The following is a 19,509-nucleotide window of genomic DNA, read 5'->3' as shown; positions in this document are numbered from 1 at the left end:
CCCATATAATGCTGCACAAACCTTATGGCCCCATAAGATACTCCATACAGACATTTGCCCCATATAATGCTGCAGAAATGTTAATTATGGCCCCATAAGATGCTCCATGAAGATATTTGCCCCATATAGTGCTGCACAAACGTTATGGCCCCATAAGATGCTCCATACAGGCACTTGCCCCTTATAGTGCTGGTCAAACGTTATGGCCCCATACAGACACTTGCCCCATATAGTGCTGCACAAACGTTATGGCCCCATACAGACACTTGCCCCATATAGTGCTACACAAAGGTTATGGCCCCATATAGACACTTGCCCCATATAGTGCTGCACAAACGTTATGGCCTCATAAGATGCCCCAAACAGACACTTGCCCCATTTGCGGTTGCTGCGATAAAAATAAAAAATCACATACTCACCTCTCTGTCGCTCAGGCCCCCGGCACTTTCAATATTCACCTAACTTCGTTCCGGCGCTGCTCCATCTTCAGCGTCTTCTGCACTGACGTTCAGGCAGAGGGCGCGTACTAACCACGTCATCGCGCCCTCTGAACTGAGCGTCACTGCAGAAGACGCTGAAGACAGAGCGGCGCCCGGAACGAGGAGCAGGTGACTATCACGCAGCGCTCCTCTCCCCGTTATACTCACCTGCTCCTGGCGCGGTCCCTGCACGTCTGTTCCCTGGCGCTGCAGCTTCTTCCTGTACAGAGCGGTCACATGGTACCGTTCATTACAGTAATGAATATGCGGCTCCACCTCTATGGGAAGTACAGGAAGAAGCTGGGGCGCCGGGAAGCAGGGACGTGCAGAGGGACCGCGCCAGGAGCAGGTGAGTATAATTAGACAGCCCCCGCTCCCCCTCCCCTGCCAACCCCTGGGTATGACTTGAGTATAAGCCGAGAGGGGAACTTTCAGCCCCCAAAAAATGGGCTGAAAATCTTGGCTTATACTCGAGTATATACAGTATATGAAATATGAATGGCAAAACTTCTTCTGGATACTAGGAAAAAATTAGATGCTTAGCACATAATTTGGCCAATTCATGCATTCCCATCAACCAAAGACAAGGGGGTTTCAAAACTAATGATATCATATTTCATATATTTCACATAGACATGCTGTAGCACTACAGAGTGCTACCTATTTTTGTTTATTGTATATGGAGGTAGCTGGTCCTACACTGCGTGCAGAATTATTAGGCAAGTTGTTTTTTGGATCACATGATACTTTTCATACATGTTGTCCTACTCCAAGCTGTTCAGGCTTGAGAGTCAACTACAAATTAAGTAAATCAGGTGATGTGCATCTCTGTAATGAGGAGGGGTGTTGGCTAATGACATCAAAACCCTATATAAGGTGTGCTTAATTATTAGGCAACTTCCTTTCCTTTGGCAAAATGGGTCAGAAGAGAGATTTGACGGGCTCTGAAAAGTCCAAAATTGTGAGATGTCTTGCAGAGGGATGCAGCAATCTTGAAATTGCCAAACTTTTGAAGCGTGATCACCAAACAATCAAGCGTTTCATGGCAAATAGCCAACAGGGTCGCAAGAAGCATGTTGGGACAGAAAAGGCGCAAAATAACTGCCCATGAATTGAGGAAAATCAAGCGTGAAGCTGCCAAGATGACATTTGCCACCAGTTGTGCCATATTTCAGAGGTGCAACGCTACTGGAGTAACAAAAAGCACAAGGTGTGCAATACTCTTGGACATGGCCATGGTAAGGAAGGCTGAAAAACGACCACCTTTGAACAAGAAACATAAGACAAAATGTCCAGACTGGGCCAAGAAATATCTTAAGACTGACTTTTCAAAGGTTTTATGGACTGATGAAATGAGTGTGACTCTTGATGGGCCAGAGGCTGGATCAGTAAAGGGCAGAGAGCTCCACTCCGACTCAGACGCCAGCAAGGTGGAGGTGGGGTACTGGTATGGGCTGGTATCATCAAAGATGAACTTGTGGGACCTTTTTGGGTTGAGGATGGAGTGACGCTCAACTCCCAGACCTACTGCCAGTTTCTGGAAGACAACTTCTTCAAGCAGTGGTACAGGAAGAAGTCAGAATCGTTCAATAAAAACATTATTTTCATGCAGGACAATGCTCCATCAGATGCTTCCAACTACTCCACAGCGTGGCTGGCCAGTAAAGGTCTCAAAGAAGAAAAAATAATGACATGGCCCCCTTGTTCTCCTGATCTGAACCCCATAGAGAACCTGTGGTCCCTCATAAAATGTGATATCTACAGGGAGGGAAAACAGTCCACCTCTCGGAACAGTGTCTGGGAGGCTGTGGTGGCTGCTGCACGCAATGTTGATCGTAAACAGATCAAGCAACTGACAGAATCTATGGATGGAAGGCTGTTAGTGTCATCATAAAGAAAGGTGGCTATATTAGTCACAAATTTTGGGGGGTTTTGTTTTTGCATGTTAGAAATGTTTATTTCTAAATTTTGTGCAGTTATATTGGTTTACATGGTGAAAATAAACAAGTGAGATGGGAATATATTTGGTTTTTATTAAGTTGCCTAATAATTCTGCACAGTAATAGTTACCTGCACAAACAGATATTCTCCTAAGATAGCCAAATCTAAAAATAACCCACAACAACTTCCAAAAATATTAAGCTTTGATATTTACGAGTCTTTTGGGTTGATTGAGAACATAGTTGTTGATCAATAATAAAAATAATCCTTTAAAATACAACTTGCCTAATAATTCTGCACGCAGTGTAGTTGGCACCTGTTCACATTAGCTTGGAAGTGCCAGTCAATCTTTTTGCCATTGTATATTGGCTTTCTGACTGAGCACTTCTCCCTTCAGCATGTGGTGGATTTTAACCCCTTTCTACCATTGGACGTAATATTCCGTCCATGTGGGGTGGGCCTTAATTCCCAAGGACGGAATATTACGTCCAGCGCGATCGGCCACGCTCACGGGGGGAGTGCCGCCGATCGCGGCCGGGTGTCAGCTGCTTATCGCAGCTGACATCCGGCACTATGTGCCAGGAGCGGTCACGGACCGCCCCCGGCACATTAACCCCCGGCACACTGCGATCAAAGATGATCGCGATGTGCCGGCGGTGCAGGGAAGCATCGCGCAGGGAGGGGGCTCCCTGCGTGCTTCCCTGAGACCCCCGCAGCAACGCGATGTGATCGCGTTGCTCCGGGGGTCTCCTACCTCCCTCCCTGCAGTAAGTCCCGGATCCAAAATGGCCGCGGATCCGGGTCCTGCAGGGAGGGAGGTGGCTTACCAAGTGCCTGCTCAGAGCAGGCACTTGGTAACGCTGCACTGCTCTCAGACAGATCGGTGATCTGTCAGAGTGCTGTGCAAACTAGCAGATCACCGATCTGTATTGTCTCCCCCTGGGACAAAGTAAAAAAGTAAAAAAAAAAATTTCCAAGTGTGTAAAAAAAAAAAAAAAAAAAATATTATTCCCATAAATACATTTCTTTATCTAAATAAAAAAAACAAAACAATAAAAGTACACATATTTAGTATTGCCGTGTCCGTAACGACCCGACCTATAAAACTGGCCCACTAGTTAACCCCTTCAGTAAACACCGTAAGAAAAAAAAAAATGAGGCAAAAAACAACGCTTTATTATCATACCGCCAAACAAAAAGTGCAATAACACGCGATCAAAAAGACGGATATAAATAACCATGATACCGCTGAAAGCGTCATCTTGTCCCGCAAAAAATGAGCCGCAATACAGCAACATCAGCAAAAAAATAAAAAAGTTATAGTCCTCAGAATAAAGCAATGCAAAAATAATTATTTTTTTCTATAAAATAGTTTTTATCGTATAAAAGCGCCAAAACATAAAAAAAATGATATAAATGAGGTATCGCTGTAATCGTACTGAACCGAAGAATAAAACTGCTTTATCAATTTTACCAAACGCGGAACGGTATAAACGCCTCCCCCAAAAGAAATTCATGAATAGCTGGTTTTTGGTCATTCTGCCTCACAAAAATCGGAATAAAAAGCGATCAAAAAATGTCACGTGCCCGAAAATGTTACCAATAAAAACGTCAACTCGTCCCGCAAAAAACAAGACCTCACATGACTCTGTGGACTCAAATATGGAAAAATTATAGCTCTCAAAATGTGGTAACGCAAAAAATATTTTTTGCAATAAAAAGCATCTTTCAGTGTGTGACGGCTGCCAATCATAAAAATCCGCTAAAAACCCCGCTATAAAAGTAAATGAAAAAAATGTATTTATTTCCATTTTCCCATTAGGGATAGGGCTAGGGTTAGGGCTAGGGTTAGGGCTAGGGTTAGGGTTGGGACTAGGGTTAGGGTTAGGGTTGGGGCTAAGGTTAGGGCTAGGGTTAGGGCTAAGGCTACAGTTAGGGTTGGGGCTAAAGTTCGGGTTAGGGTTTGGATTACATTTGCGATTGGGATTAGGGGTGTGTCTGGGTTAGAGGTGTGGTTAGGGTTACCGTTGGGATTAGGGTTAGGGGTGTGTTTGGATTAGGGTTTCAGTTATAATTGGGGGGTTTCCACTGTTTAGGCACATCAGGGGCTCTCCAAACGCGACATGGCGACCGATCTCAATTCCATCCAATTCTGCATTGAAAAAGTAAAACAGTGCTCCTTCCCTTCCGAGCTCTCCCGTGTGCCCAAACAGGAGTTTACCCCAACATATGGGGTATCAGCGTACTCAGGACAAATTGGACAACAACTTTTGGGGTCCAATTTCTCCTGTTACCCTTGGGAAAATACAAAACTGGGGGCTAAAAAATAATTTTTGTGGGAAAAAAAAGAGATTTTTTATTTTCACGGCTCTGCGTTATAAACTGTAGTGAAACACTTGGGGGCTCAAAGTTCTCACAACACATCTAGATAAAATCGTGGGGGGGTCTAGTTTCCAATATGGGGTCACTTGGGTTAGAGGTGTGGTTAGGGTTACCGTTGGGATTAGGGTTAGGGGTGTGTTTGGATTAGGGTTTCAGTTATAATTGGGGGGTTTCTACTGTTTAGGTACATTAGGGGCTCTGCAAACACAATGTGACGCCTGCAGACCATTCCATCTAAGTCTGCATTCCAAATGGCGCTCCTTCCCTTCCGAGCCCTCCCATGCGCCCAAACGCTGGTTCCCCCCCCCCACATATGGGGTATCAACGCACTCAGGACAAATTGGACAACAACTTTTGGGGTCCAATTTCTCCTTTTACCCTCGCGAAAATACAAAACTGGGGGCTAAAAAATAATTTTGAGGGGAAATTTTTTTTTTTATCTTCACGGCTCTGCGTTATAAACTGTAGTGAAATACTTGGGGGCTCAAAGTTCTCACAACACATCTAGATAAGTTCCTTGGGGGGTCTAGTTTCCAATATGGGGTCACTTGTGGGGGGTTTCTACTGTTTAGGTACATTAGGGGCTCTGCAAACACAATGTGACGCCTGCAGACCATTCCATCTAAGTCTGTATTCCAAATAGCGCTCCTTCCCTTCCGAGCCCTCCCATGCGCCCAAACGCTGGTTCTCCCCCACATATAGGGTATCAGCGCACTCAGGACAAATTGCACAACAACTTTTGGGGTCCAATTTCTCCTGTTACCCTCAGGAAAATACAAAACTGGGGGCTAAAAAAATTTTTTTGTGGGAAAAAATTTTTGTTTTATTTTTACGGCTCTGCATTATAAACTTCTGTGAAGCTCTTATTGGGTCAAAGTGCTCACCACACATCTAGATAAGTTCCTTAGGGGGTCTACTTTTCAAAATGGTGTCACTTGTGGGGGGTTTCAATGTTTAGGTACATCAGTGGCTCTCCAAACGCAACATGGCGTCCCATCTCAATTCCTGTCAATTTTGCATTGAAAGGTCAAACGGCGCTCCTTCCCTTCCGAGCTCTCCCATGCGCCCAAACAATGGTTTACCCGCACATATGGGGTATCAGAATACTCAGGACAAATTGTGCCACAACTTTTGTGGTCCAATTTCTTCTCTTACCATTGGGAAAATAAAAAATTGGGGGCGAAAAGATAATTTTTGTGAAAAAAAAAATGATTTTTTATTTTTACGGTTCTGCATTATAAACTTCTGTGAAGCACTTGGTGGGTCAAAGTGCTCACCACACCTCTAGATAAGTTCCTTAGGGGGTCTACTTTCCAAAATGGTGTCACTTGTGGGGGGTTTCAATGTTTAGGCACATCAGTGGCTCTCCAAACGCAACGTGGCGCTCCTTCCCTTCCGAGCTCTGCCATGCACCCAAACTGTGGTTAACCCCCACATATGGGGTATCAGCGTACTCAGGACAAATTGTACAACAACGTTTGGGGTCCATTTTCTCCTGTAACCCTTGGTAAAATAAAACAAATTGGAGCTGAAGTAAATTTTTTGTGAAAAAAAGTTAAATGTTCATTTTTATTTAAACATTCCAAAAATTCCTGTGAAGCACCTGAAGGGTTAATAAACTTCTTGAATGTGGTTTTGAGAACCTTGAGGGGTGCAGTTTTTAGAATGGTGTCACACTTGGGTATTTTCTATCATATAGACCCCTCAAAATGACTTCAAATGAGATGTGGTCCCTAAAATAAAATGGTGTTGTAAAAATGAGAAATTGCTGGTCAACTTTTAACCCTTATAACTCCCTAACAAAAAAAATTTTGGTTCCAAAATTGTGCTGATGTAAAGTAGACATGTGGGAAATGTTACTTATTAAGTATTTTGTGTGACATATCTCTGTGATTTAATTGCATAAAAATTCAAAGTTGGAAAATTGCAAAATTTTCAAAATTTTCGCCAAATTTCCGTTTTTTTCACAAATAAACGCAGGTAATATCAAAGAAATTTTACCACTATCATGAAGTACAATATGTCTCGAGAAAACAATGTCAGAATCACCAGGATCCGTTGAAGCGTTCCAGAGTTATAACCTCATAAAGGGACAGTGGTCAGAATTGTAAAAATTGGCCCGGTCCATAACGTGCAAACCACCCTTGGGGGTAAAGGGGTTAATTGCAGCAGGGTCCTACCTACCCAAAAAAATTAGACTTGGAAGAAAGGTGTTCACATCTACCCAGGAATTCAGACTTCAAGTCTTAGAGAGTTATTCATTCACATTAGACACGTTAGGACCCAGCAGTTTTGAGACCACCTTGTCGTTGGTTGATGGGCATGCATGAATTGGCCAAATTATGTGCAAAGCGTCTCTTTTTTTCTTAGTATCCAGAAGCAGTACTGCTATTCATATTTCATATATTTCACATAGACATGCTTTAGCACTACAGAGTGCAACCTTTTTTTTGTTCATTGTATATGGAGGTAGCTGCCCCTAGTTGGCACCTGTTCACATTAGCTTTGAAGTGCCAGTCAGTCTTTTTGTCATCATACCTCGTGGTAGAGCATTCCACATTCTGACTGCTCTAACTGTAAAGAATCCTTTCCTATTTAGCTGTCGGAATCGTCTTTCTTCCACCCGTAATGAGTTTGCCCTGGTCCTTAGTATGGTCCTTGGAAGGAATAAGTCATGTGCAAGTCCTTTGTACTGACCACATATATATCTTTACATATAAATGAGATCCCCTCTGAAGCGCTTTTTTTCTAAGCTAAACAAGCCCAACTTTTCAACCTCTTATCATATGAGAGGTCTTTCATTCCTTGTAATAATCTAGTTGCCCGTCTTTGAACTGACTAATTTCTGAATGTCCTTTTTTTAAATGTGGAGCCCAAAACTGTTATACTGTTATACTGTTAGATATGGCCTCACAAGCGATTTATAGAGAGGTAATAATATATTGGGATAGCGTGATCTTATTTCTCTTTTTATACATTCTAAAATCTTGTTTGCTTTTATGGCTGCTGCTTGGCAATGAGTGCTGCTCAGCTTACTTGTAACCAGACTATCTAGGTCCTTCTCCAGTTGTGTAGTCCCAAGTATGGTCCCACTTAATGTATATGGCACAATAAGATTACTCTCTCCTAGGTGCATAACTCTACATTTATCAACATTAAACCTCATTTGCCAAGTGTTTTACCCATTCAGACATCTTAGGCTGGTTTCACATTTGCGGTTGTGTCCACAGTGTATCGCCCGCAACCACAAATGCACGAAAAACCGCATGCAAACGCAGCGTTTTTTATCTGCATCAGCTTATGCATGCGGTAAAAAAATGCAACATCTGCATGCGTTTGCGCTTTTTATGCGCATGATTTGCAAAGGTGAAAAATGTACAAGGAGACAAATCTAGATAAACAGACACCACCAATGGGCGTGTCTCATGGGAATTCCTTATATGGACACTTTGTACAGCTGAAATATTCAGATTTTGCTCCTGTATCCTGCTTCACAATGTATCTTTGCATGGAGAGCATTTATTTCAACCTGGATTTGGATCTCAAGTTGTGTCTTGCCTTTGCTTGTGACCAACAAAGAAACAGAGAAAGACAGAAGAACACGGCGCCGGCGTTTTTGGAGACACCCCATTATCGAAGTCCGGGAGAGCGGTGGAACCTACCACAGCGAGCTCCATGCCAACCCGGAGAAATTTGTGGACTATACCAGGATGTCTCAAGAGACCTTCCAGGATTTGCTTGATCATGTCCAAGGAGCCATCAGGAGACAGGACACCCAGCTCCATAGAGCGATTCCTGCTGAGGAACGTCTCCTGGTCACATTAAGGTACGTAATATTTCAAAACAAATGCCTGTCATAATTATTATTGTTCTGCCATGTATTATTTGTTTTTTCCTTTAGGTGTTTAGCAAAACCCCATTAAAAATATTATATTATTGTTCGGAATTTTTTTTTATTTCTTTTTTTTGGCAGATTCCTGGCTACCGGAGAGAGCTTATCATCACTCCATTTACAGTACTGGCTAGGAATTTTCACCTTGTCTGGAATAGTTGCAGACTCTTGACGTGCTTTGTGGAACGTTCTCCGGGAAGAATTTATCCACCTACCCAGCGTGGAAATGTGGCAGGAAATTTCTGAAAAATTCTGCCAAGTCTGTAATTTTAACTACAGACTGAGCAGGACATGAAGAACTGTTAAGTGTACCTTTGGGATTCTTATCTCAAAATGGTGCAATCTTGGAACTAAGAACCATTAATCTAAAAATGGAGACAGTCGATGAGGTTGTCAAAGCCTGTGTGGTTCTGCATAACTACATAATGGCTAAAGAGTGATCCAACATGAAACTTGATGAACCAGTTTCAAACCCCTTGCCAGGTTACCATCATCACCCCCTGCGGTCAACAGTAGAAGTTGCCCAAATGAGGGACCAATTGGCTGTCTACTTGTTTTCTGATATCGGACGTGTGGCATGGCAAGATGTAATGGTTTAATAAAATGTTCTGTTGTGTTTGTGTATGTAATTTAAAATGTTCCTGCAATGTTTTGTTTAACTAAAAAACCTGTTTTGAAACCTTTACCAAGTGCCCTCTGTCTTTAATCAACTCAAATCCACTTATGATGTCAGTGATATGGTAGACGACTTCTGATTCGATCCAGCATCTCTTAAGTCTCTAGTATCTATTGAACGCAGAATGAAGAGATGATGGAGGTAATACAAGGCATATCTATACTCACCAGGCCAGGTGTCAGAAATAGTTAATTCAGGATGCTGGGTTTTGTGCATCTTGAATTCACTATTTCTGACACCTGGCCAGGTGAGTATAGATATGCCTTGTATTACCTCCATCGTCTCTTCATTCAGCGTCCAATAGATTACGCAGACTGAAGAGATGCTGGAGAAAATGAAAGTCATATTTGTTTTTTGACAACTCATAGCTCCACATAGACACAAGAAACAAAGCTGCAGTGTAGTGTTCAAGTTGTGTCAGTCCTGGAGATATGAGGGGGCAAATACACAAAGTGTATGGCGCGGTGTGCTTAGTCGGCGCACGGTGTGTGCTGCCGGCGGCGGAACATAAAGATCCAAACAGTAGTAGGAGCAAAAAAATACACATTAAAAAAAGCAAAAATTACATTAATTACCGCGACTTGGGGAAACGTAACGCAACTGGGGTGTGTTGAGCTGAGACGTTTGACTTGGTAAAGACGACGAAGGGGTTGCAGATGAAGGGGCGACAAAAATAGTGGGGTCAGGGATGGTAGTGGAGGCATGGGACAGGACAGACACACTGGAAGGGAGAAACAATCCGGACATCACAGACACACTGAGGTGAGGGTGGAGGGAGTGCCAGAGTCCGCGGTATTTTTTTCTTCCTCCCCAGTCTCTTGCGCTGCTGTATTCTGGGGAGTGTTGGCGTTGTGTCTTCAGGCGGGATTGTGCGGGTGGATGGCCAGGCATTATCCGGTTGCTACTGCTGTTGTGGCATGGTGCGGGTTGACAGCCTGGCAGTATCCGGTTGCTGCTGCTGTGGCATGGTGTGGGTGGACGGCCTGGCAGGATACGGGTGCTGCTGCTGTGGCATGGTGCTGGTGGACGGCCTGCCAGGGTCCGGTTGCTGCGGCATTCGGTGGTGGTGGTGGAGGAGGACAAAGCATGAGCAGCACTCTGCATTGTGGTTGCGGTGGACTGAGCAGCAGCACTCAGCATAGTGGGGGCACTGTAGTGGTGTCCAGCAGGGCTTGGAATGGTGGTGGCCGTGCAGTGGTACGCAGGAGAACTCGGTATTGAGGTCAAGCTTGTCAGTGTTGGCAGAGGTGGAAATACCCTCACTGACTGCTGCAAGTACCGAATCTGCTGCATAGCCTGCATGTAAGCACCATTACAGGCCTGCATGACATTGAGCTGGAGATCAGGAGTAAGGTGTTCTGACATGCCCTGTTCAATTTGATTAAAGAAATGATGTGCTGGTCTCTGGAAGTCGGCTTCCAGACGGTTAAGGCGCTGGTTGACATCCTGGAAAAGTGTGTTAATATGAGTCAGACCACTTTCCAGTCTATCTCCCAGCACCTTTAAGCCATTCTGGAAGACCGAGCTCAAGTGAAGAAACTAGGGCAAGAGTGACCTGTCCGAGGCCTTCTGCCGCTGGCGGGAAGAGCCCCAAAAAATGAGGCAGAGGACTGGGACAGCTGAACACCTGATGGACCAGCGTCCTGGTCTCCAGTCTGTGTTGCAGGCCCACTTGCTGCTTCGCTGGTGGATGGCTGAGACAGGTCTGTGGCTGTTCGATGAAGGACCGCTCCAGATCCAGGTTCGAGGATGCTGCTCCAGATTCTGTGAAAATAAAAGAAAAACATTAGTACCAAAAATTTACAACAGTAAAAGCACCATCTCCTGTGGACTAGAAAAAAAACAGATTAGAGAATACAACACAATACAACACAAAAATACTTATGCTCTTTGGGCAAGGACCAGTCTCAAAAACGCCAGCATGTGATGATATTTATACTTTCTGATCCTTGCTACAGCACCACTATGAACCTGACTCTCCTGTCGAAGGTCCTTGTTGAAGCGATCCTTCATCGAACACCAACGGGTTCTGACTTTATTCACTGTGAAAAAAAAAATTTTTTTTAGTCAATGCACTTTCGGTCGGGATCACACAACTGTGTGTGATGCGAGAAACTCGGAGGAGGTAAAGCTGCAGGACCAGATGGACTCAGCTCACGTGTCCTTAAAGTTTGTGCAGACCAGCTGTGTATGATCTTTACACTCCTATTTAATGGAAGTCTACAAACACAGAGGGTACCAGTGTTATGGAAAACTTCCTGTCTGGGGCCGGTACCCAAGACTTCTTCTTCTCCTGCAACCCTAAATGACTATCGTCCTGTAGCCTTAACATCTCATGCTATGAAGGCCTTGGAAAGATTAGTTCTTGCTCACTTAAGACCAAGGGTTAACGCTTTTATCGATCCCCTTCAGTTTGCTTACCGACAGATTGGGGGTGGACGATGCTATTCTTTCTCTGTTGCATAGTGTACATTCATTTCTGGAGATTGACGGAACCACGGTGCGAGCGATGTTCTTTGATATCTCGAGTGCATTTAATTCCTTGCAGCGACCTTTACTACACAAAAAGATGACTGATATGAAGGTGGAGGTGGGGATGAGAAATTGGGTAACTGACTACCTATCAGATCGGCCACAGTTTGTACAGATGGGAGCAGTTGTGTCAAGCAGATTACTGAGCAGTGTTGGTGCCCCCCAGGGAACGGTGCTTGCACCCTTTCTATTCACACTGTATACATCAGACTTTCAGTATAAATCTGATCTTTGCCACCTTCAAAAATTTTCGGATGACTCCGTGGTTGTGGGTTGTATTAGGGGAGATCGGGGGGATGAGGAATATAGAAGGGTGGTGTCGAATTTTGTGGATTGGTGCAATGGTAACCATCTACAACTAAATGTTAAGAAAACCAAGGAGTTGGTGGCCAACTATAGCAGGAGTAAGTTGGAATGCTTACCGATCACTATTGCTGGTCAGGAGGTAGAGCAGGTGGAGAGTTACAAATATTTGGGGGTCCATTTGGATAGCAAACTGGACTGGAGATGCCACTCAGAGACTGTCTACAAGAAGGGGATGAGCAGATTGTATTTCCTAAGGAAACTGAGGTATTTTAATGTACAGCAAAATGTTAGAAATGTTCGGCCAGTCTGTGGTGGCAAGTGCCATCTTTTTTGCTATCATATGCTGGGGTAATAGTGTGCGGGCCTCTGATGCTAATAAGCTGAATGAGCTTATCAAAAAGGCAAGCTCTGCTGTCGGCTACAATCTGGACTCTCTTGAGGAGGTAGTGGAGAGAAGAACTCCGAGAAAGTGTATGGCAATTATGAACAATAATGCACATCCACTATATGAGCTATTCATGAGACAGAAGAGCACCTTCAGTAACCGGCTAATACTTCTGAGGTGTAAGAAGGAAACATTTAGGAAATAGTTTGTGCCAACTGCTATGGGGATGTACAACAATGACATTAGGGTTAAATCATAAAGGTGATTGTCCACTTTATTTCTTCTACTTTTCAGTTCACCCGCTGTGTATGTCCTATTCTAATGTATAATGTCCTTCTGTCAACAAACTGTCATGTCAATTAAGTAATTCATTTTATGATTTTTATGATGTAAGTTGTGCTGCTGTGATACCATAATTTCCCACGGGATCAATAAAGTGTATCGTATCGTATCGTATCGTATCGTATCTCGGCCAAGGTGAATGGAGCATCACACAACATTTAAATACTTACAAAATTCCTTGTGAACCTGTGGCGTGGCGTTGTCCCAGCCATCCATCATCGCTCGGGCCACCTCATTCCACAGCCGCCGGATGACCAGAGTGCTGCTGAACCCGGGTGTCCCACCACGGGACTCGCTCCTCGACCAGGGAAATGAGAAGGTCATTATCAAGGAGGTCTTCATCCCGGTCTGGAACCTAGAAAATAAATAAAGACATTAATGATGTTGTAAAGGTAAGAAAAAGAAAGAAAACAAGAAATACAGAAAACAGGGAAGAATAAGTTAAAGTCAAGAAAAAAATAGTAGTCAAGAGAAAAAAGGGAAGATAGAAGAAAAGTGAAGAAATAAAAACAGGCAAGAATAGTATAGTCATGAAAAAAAAAAAATCAGTCAAGTATAGTTACACGCCGTCTTGCCACCCGAACATGTGCTGGCTGCTCCTGGTCTGCCTCCGCTGCAGTGGAAGAACTGGTCTGATAAGAAAAAAAAAATGACCACACGTGTATATGTGACAGAGAATACTTACCAATCAGTAGGGAAAGTACTCACTTTACTTTCCCATCCAGCACGTTCAGGGCCAGGGCGATCCTCAGAAGATGAGGAAGAAGACATTATGAATGCTGCAAGAAAAAACAGACAGAAATTAGTACATAATAAAGATAGAAAAAAGGACAGACAGACATTTGCTTTTATACTCACATTAGCCAAAGTTGTGATTCTTCTGGAGAGGTTTCTGTCTGTGTGGGGGGTTGCTAATCAGTGTCTAGACATGTTTACTCTGGGAAAACACATGCGTTAGAAAATGCTAGCGAACGCCTGTACTTGCATACACCTGCATTCCCATAGACTGTAATGCATTGTTTCAAAGAATTCCTTCTGCAAGCATCTGCATGCTTTTGGCGGCGGCAAATTGCCACCACCAAAATTGCAACATGTTACGTCAGCTGCGCAAGCCGAAACGACGCATGCATAGTCAAACGCATCCAAAAGCATACAATCGCATGTACCTGCATCCACAACATTAAAGATAAAAAAACACGACACATGTGGATGTATGCGGCCGAAACGCTGCAGACACAACTGCAAATGTGAAACCAGCCTTATCCAGATACTATTAGCAAATATCTCCAATTACAAATGTAGCAGTTTTTCTGATTTGCTACGTCTCTTTTCTCATATGTAGGCATTGCAGGACCTTGGGTATCTATGGTTACGACCACCAGCAACTAGCTGTCACTATATCAGTGGTCGTTACCAGGGATATCTAAGGTCCTGCAATCCCTGCTCATGAGGAAATATTATTATTACTACTACACTTACTACATATTGCGATAGGCTCTTGGAGATGGGAATACCCTTATAAGTTCGACATTGATTCTGTGTGCGAATAGTGTCACGTAAGACTGTATAAAACCTTCCCATAATACAGCAGTTATGCAGAATTTTACCTACCGTTTTCTAAACTCTTGAAAAAAAAAAAAAACACCCAGAGCTTATACTGAGATATGTACATAATCCTCAAAAAGGTTAATCCCATCTTCTGCATTTAGGACATACGCAAATAACATACCATAAGTGCCAAATAGGTGCAGGACCCCCACTTCCTAATTCTCTGCAGCCACTTTTGTGGCTGAGCCATTACCACTCATTCTCTAAAAATAGTTAGCTGTGATCAATTGCCAAATGTGGTTCACAAGATAAGCGGATTAAAAAAAAACAAAAAACTATTTGCATACTGTAACTAGTCAATAAATTAATTAATTAAGTCAGTAAATGTTTACCCGTAACCACACGTTCTGTAGTAGTAGTAGCAGTGGTACAGTCAAGCTGTGGTTCTTCAACTGAAGCATCATCTGGTTCCTTTTTAATAGATGCAATGGACGACTTCAGCACAGAAGTGGAAACTGAAGGTCTGATCATAGGTTTCTTAGTAGTAGGACACAACATAACTGAAGAACGATGCGATGATAGAGAATTGCTGGCCGTGGCTAGAAAAAAAACAATAATATTATAGCAAAAGGTTCAATGAAAAAAATATTAGGGAAAATATACATCGCGTAAATCTACTTTTACAATTGGATGGGCACAAAAATGAAAGCATCCTCACATGAAGAAGATAACATGTCCTGGATTAATACGTAACCCCAGAAACCTTACCGCGGTGTCTCCCTACAGACATCCCCTGTACGGAGACTCCATATAACATTACTACTATTTACCTAATAGATGACTGTCAGCATCTCCGACCCCTCCAACTGCTGACACCGATATGTGGAGAACAGGGAGGTAGAATAACAAAGCTGGGTGATGGTTGTAGAACAAGGAAATCAATGTTTTACTACCATCAAGCATCACAAGTGCCCAAGAAGCAGACCCCTTCATATGCAATGTCCAGGTTCTCAGCATAGAACGCTCCCTAATATCTCTGCTCTGAGTGACGGCTCCAGTCGACTCCTGATTTAAAGCTGCAGAGTCAAGTCAATCATTCACTGTCTTATCTGCTATAAGACATGGCAGACGTCCCCGGAGGAAAGGAAATGCCAATCCAACTATAGGGGTCAAAAGTAAGTAGTGGACAATTTGACATTCTTCACCGCCTTGACTGCATACAACATTTTAGCATACAGTGCAAGTGGCAAATAAAAAATTACTGAAAATGTGTCTACCAAGAGTGCAGGAAAAGAACTATTAATGGTTTTTATTGGTAGGAGAACTTCACAGGTTTCCTTAAAAAAAAATAAATAAATAGTCTGTCGACACAAAATGAGTGTCCACACTAAAGGCCCCGTCACACATAGCGAGATCGCTAGCGAGATCGCTGCTGAGTCACAAGTTTTGTGACGCAACAGCGATCTCAGTAGCGATCTCGCTATGTGTGACACGTACCAGCGATCAGGCCCCTGCTGTGAGATCGCTGGTCGTGTCGGAATGGCCTGGGCCATTTTTTGATCGTTGAGGTCCCGCTGACATCGCTGAATCGGCGTGTGTGACGCCGATTCAGCGATGTCTTCGCTGGTAACCAGGGTAAACATCGGGTTACTAAGCGCAGGGCCGCGCTTAGTAACCCGATGTTTACCCTGGTTACCATTGTTAAAGTAAAAAAAACAAACGCTACATACTTACCTACCGCTGTCTGTCCCCGGCGCTCTGCTTCTCTGCTCTGGCTGTGAGCACAGCGGCCGGAAAGCAGAGCGGTGACGTCACTGCTCTGCTTTCCGGCTGCCTGCCGCTCACAGCCAGAGCAGAGAAGCAGAGCGCCGGGGACAGACAGCGGTAGGTAAGTATGTAGCGTTTGTTTTTTTTACTTTAACGATGGTAACCAGGGTAAACATCGGGTTACTAAGCGCGGCCCTGCGCTTAGTAACCCGATGTTTACCCTGGTTACCGGGGACCTCGGGATCGTTGGTCGCTGGAGAGCTGTCTGTGTGACAGCTCTCCAGCGACCAAACAGCAACGCTGCAGCGATCCGGATCGTTGTCGGTATCGCTGCAGCGTCGCTTATTGTGACGGTACCTTAAGCCAAGCACCTTGTAGGGGACATAGCACTAATAAAAACGTACCTTTAGTGATTTAGAACACTGTTTAATTTGACTAAATTCCTCCTTTGTGATGACTGGCTCCATCTAACTTTCTAAATAGTCTTCATTAAAAATCCTCTACCATGTGGTTGTTCCTCCTTCATGTAACTTGGTGTGTTTCTGCTTTTCACATAGATTAGGCAGATCACCATTCCTTACCGTTTCTGCTAACTTGTTTTTCCCTTCTCTTAAAGTACCTTCACACTGAACGATATCGCTAGCGATCCGTGACGTTGCAGCGTCCTGGCTAGCGATATCGTTGTGTCTGACACGCAGCAGAGATCTGGATCCTGCTGTGACATCGCTGGTCGGAGCAGAAAGGCCAGAACTTTATTTCGTCGCTGGATCTCCCGCAGACATCGCTGAATCGGCGTGTGACGCAGATTCAGCGATGTCTTCACTGGTAACCAGGGTAAATATCGGGTTACTAAGCGCAGGGCCGCGCTTAGTAACCCGATGTTTACCCTGGTTACCAGCGTAAACGTAAAAAAAAATATAAAAACACTACATACTTACATTCTGGTGTCTGTCCCCCGACGCTGTGCTTTCCTGCACTGGCTGTGAGCGCCGGCCAGCTGTAAAGCACAGCGGTGACGTCACCGCTCTGCTTTACGGCTGGCCGGCGCTGACAGTGCAGATAAGCACAGCGCCGGAGGACAGACACCGGAATGTAAGTATGTAGTGTTTGTTTTTTTTACGTTTACGCTGGTAATCAGGGTAAACATCGGGTTACTAAGCGCGGCCCTGCGCTTAGCAACCCGATGTTTACCTGGTTACCAGGGGACCGGCATCGTTGGTCGCTGGAGAGCTGTCTGTGTGACAGCTCTCCAGCGACCACACAGCGATGCTGCAGCGATCAGGATCGTTGTCTAGATCGCTGCAGCGTCGCTTAATGTGACGGTACCTTTAGTGTTAGAGATTGTAGCAGTGAGGTATGGATTGGTAACTAACAAGCATGGTCAGCACTCTTTTTTACTGTATATGGGACAGCCGGACATAGCAGGAGCTGGACAGTAAATAGTGGTCATGCATATGCTCTATTGCTGTATTCACATAAGAGATTCAGGTTTTTGTGTTCAATGGGTGCCCACCACTCTACTGTCTATAGGACAGCTGGAGATATCAAACAACTGTACATCAGTGCCCTATGGATAAGTAAACAGAATGAGGGTCATGTATGTACATCACTGCTCCATTTTACAAGCGGCTTACGGACCTGCATTCCATTATCCTGAGGACAGGTGATAAATTGTGATCATCGGAACATTTCTTTTAATGCCAGGTAACTACTAACATATGTAAAAATACATTTTCCATGCCAACTTTTTCCACAGTTTTTAAACGAGTTTTGCACTACAGGACAACTCCTTCTAAATCATTCCAAGGTGCATCACAAAATAAATAAATGCAATACTTGACTCCTGTACTAGAGCTACTCTGCCCAAGTCAGAATATGAAAGTGGGTTTTGCTAATCAGACAAATCAGTGTGCTGCATGGTACCTGGAAAAAAATGTCTGTGGAACCAGAGGCAGAATTACAATAGAGTCAATAGTGAAGTGTTTTATGTATTTGTTAAATTTGACTATTATACAATATTGTAGAGTACTAACCTTGGGTTGTGGTTACTTTTGAGGAATTATATTCAGGTAAATGATCCACTGTAGGCACATCTTCTAGTCTTCTGCCGCTCATATTAGAACACAGTTGCGAATTACCAGCATGGTTTGTTCTACATTCACCTTTAGAGTGGTCCTCTATATCAGCACTTTTGTTTGCAGTGGATTCATTTGCAGTAGAAGTTGTTGTGGAATCTAGAAGGACAATAAAGTCAAGAAAACACAGTTGAAAAAAAATTAATTTTCAAGTATCTAATGTTATTGGCACACAGTGTACAGTGAATGAACAAAACTGATATGGTCTATTCTTGACAAGGAGGAATGTGAGGCTGAAAAACATGAGTAGTGAAGTACCAGTGGAAATTTGTTGTGCCAAACATCAACCTCTTGAAGTTCCTGTATCACACGGGCTAGTTGTTTCATCCCCTCCCCACCCCCATATGTACCCCCTTGATATTTGTCTAGAGTAAAATTAAGTATTAAAATCTCCAATAACCATCAACAGGGTAGATGGATATTCAGCTATGAAAGGGAGTATTATTTGCACAGCTTTCATTGAAAAAGGGGACGGAATGTACACGGTCACTATACACATTCGCATGGACCCTCCAACATTTTGATAGGGATTGAGCATTCCCTAGTGTTTATGCAAGCACAGCCTAACTAAACCTTTGGAGGTTTTTAAGGATGGCATGTCTTCTTAGGCTCCACAAATCTCCACACATTCCATGAAATAATATTAACCTGACCTGTTTAGACCTCATATACCATGAGGTCTAAACACAACTTGAAAAGAACAACCCTTCCCCTACCGCCCTCAACACCTTGATCCCCCCCTCCCCCCAAAAAAAAAAATACCTAAGGCTAGGACATGTAACTACTGAACTCTAAGTAGTGACCAAAGAGTCAGGGACCAGCCCTGGTTTACACCCCCATGTAGATCACACACTGTGGAACAATTGCTATATACAGGGATGCAACGACTTCCCCCTATATTATATTACCGTAGTTCAGTTTACCTGGGAAGGCGCTGTAAACAAATATACACGGCTCCAAAAAATAAAGAGAACACTTAAACAACAGAATATAACTCCAAGTAAATCAAACTTCCGTGAAATCAAACTGTCCACTTAGGAAGCAACACTGACAATAAATTTCACATGCTATTGTGCAAATGGAATAGACAACAGATGGAAATTATTGGCAATTACCAAGTCACC

The 19,509-nt window shown here is 43.6% G+C and overlaps 1 protein-coding gene across 7 annotated transcripts in view; it reads right to left on the bottom strand.

Annotated features, from left to right (window-relative positions):
• Positions 1-19,509, bottom strand: part of LOC138642413 (uncharacterized) — a 347,309-nt gene that overhangs the window by 45,790 nt on the left and 282,010 nt on the right. For all 7 annotated transcript variants that reach the window (XM_069730557.1, XM_069730558.1, XM_069730555.1 and 4 more), the window contains 2 exons: positions 18,284-18,484; positions 14,876-15,082 (listed from right to left, as the gene is read on the bottom strand). In XM_069730557.1, coding sequence (XP_069586658.1) covers positions 14,876-15,082; positions 18,284-18,484 — 408 coding nt within the window. The remainder of the gene's footprint in view (positions 1-14,875; positions 15,083-18,283; positions 18,485-19,509) is intronic.

The sequence above is a fragment of the Ranitomeya imitator genome, chromosome 6 (genome assembly GCF_032444005.1).
Source record: "Ranitomeya imitator isolate aRanImi1 chromosome 6, aRanImi1.pri, whole genome shotgun sequence".
Classification (NCBI taxonomy): domain Eukaryota; kingdom Metazoa; phylum Chordata; class Amphibia; order Anura; family Dendrobatidae; genus Ranitomeya; species Ranitomeya imitator.
This window is presented reverse-complemented; position numbering and strand designations above follow the sequence as displayed.